Source organism: Vicia villosa, linkage group LG5, assembly GCF_029867415.1.
Source record: "Vicia villosa cultivar HV-30 ecotype Madison, WI linkage group LG5, Vvil1.0, whole genome shotgun sequence".
Lineage (NCBI taxonomy): Eukaryota > Viridiplantae > Streptophyta > Magnoliopsida > Fabales > Fabaceae > Vicia > Vicia villosa.
Window position 1 is genome coordinate 134440058 of NC_081184.1, and position 1928 is coordinate 134441985.

Sequence of the window (1928 nt, forward strand, 5' to 3'; positions counted from 1 at the left end):
ATTATTATTATTATTATTATTATTATTATTATTATTATTATTATTATTATTATTATTATTATTATTATTATTATTATTATTATTATTATTATTATTATTATTATTATTATTATTATTATTATTATTATTATTATTATTATTATTATTATTATTATTATTATTATTATTATTATTATTATTATTATTATTATTATTATTATTATTATTATTATTATTATTATTATTATTATTATTATTATTATTATTATTATTATTATTATTATTATTATTATTATTATTATTATTATTATTATTATTATTATTATTATTATTATTATTATTATTATTATTATTATTATTATTATTATTATTATTATTATTATTATTATTATTATTATTATTATTATTATTATTATTATTATTATTATTATTATTATTATTATTATTATTATTATTATTATTATTATTATTATTATTATTATTATTATTATTATTATTATTATTATTATTATTATTATTATTATTATTATTATTATTATTATTATTATTATTATTATTATTATTATTATTATTATTATTATTATTATTATTATTATTATTATTATTATTATTATTATTATTATTATTATTATTATTATTATTATTATTATTATTATTATTATTATTATGATCATGATTATTATTATTATTATTATTATGATTATTATTATCATTATTATTATCATTATTATTATCATTATTATTATTATTATTATTATTATTATTATTATTATTATTATTATTATTATTATTATTATTATTATTATTATTATTATTATTATTATTATTATTATTATTATTATTATTATTATTATTATTGACACCCCTCTCCTCATTACTATTATTATTATTGACACCCCTCTCCTCACGTCCATTACTTATTTGGTCTTGGTGCGTTCATATAAATAGTGGGCGGCCTATGGTCCGATCAATAGGCTATGATATCATATTAGAGTTTGACCTAACTCATTCTTACCAAACCGACTTGTAAGGAGAGAGGTGTCACTCTATATAAACTCTTTAGAGATTCTATGTCTAACCAATGTGGAATTTAAAATTTTTCCAATACACACCCTCATGCCCAACACTTTTTTAAGTTATGCCAAACTCTAATATGATATCAGAATCTATTAATCAGATCATGAGCCGCCCAACGTTAATATCCACGCATTAATCCCAAAAGAGTACATGACGACCACCTCAAAGTCAAAGAAAATTAGTCGCAGTCCTATCCTAGTGAACATGCACTCATAAAGGGGGATCAAGAATTCATCTAAAGAGCTACATATCCTTTTTTCCAGACTCACAGGAAGAACTGAACAATCTAAAGGGCTGCCGACCATGATGTCAACATCTATTTCCACTTCATTATTCATAATTGACGGGGTCCCCACCAATTCTTTAGCCACCCATCCATATTTGACAGCATCGGCCGACTCCACCAACGTCACACCCATCCGGGACAGTTTGTTGACTTTAAAATGCTCGTCGGGCTTGATCCAAGAAAATACATATGACCTACCCCGACACTCCAAGTAGGCCCTAACTTCAATGTCACTTGGTTCACATTAATGGGTTCTTAAGTAAGCTTGGACGAAATCATCAACGCGTTCTCTCATACGTTTGGTAGGTTTTATTTCCACATCAGTCAAAATGGGAGGAGGCATATGGACCTCAACGTAATCTTCCTCTCCATTGTCGTCTGATAAGAGAGCCTAGAAAGAGTCCAATGAAAAAGCTCTCTCATTAAGGGAGTTCACAGATACCCTTTTTGAATCAGAATCGTCAGTCAAGGATATAACTTATTGGCCCATGCGATCGCGAGCATGGGGAGGAAAATGCGAACCAAGGGATATCACCATTCTCGCAGCAAGAGAAACATCACTATCAGAACCACTCACTATGTGAAC

General features: G+C 24.0%; 1 protein-coding gene across 1 annotated transcript; it reads right to left on the bottom strand.

Annotated features, from left to right (window-relative positions):
• LOC131605500 (uncharacterized) lies at positions 1 to 1475 on the bottom strand (the record flags this gene model as incomplete). Its single annotated transcript, XM_058877847.1, has 2 exons — positions 1326 to 1475; positions 1 to 879 (listed from the first exon to the last, which is right to left on the bottom strand). Coding segments are annotated over exons 1-2 (1029 nt in total), but the record flags the coding sequence as incomplete, so codon positions are not given.
• Between the last annotated feature and the right edge of the window lie 453 nt (positions 1476 to 1928).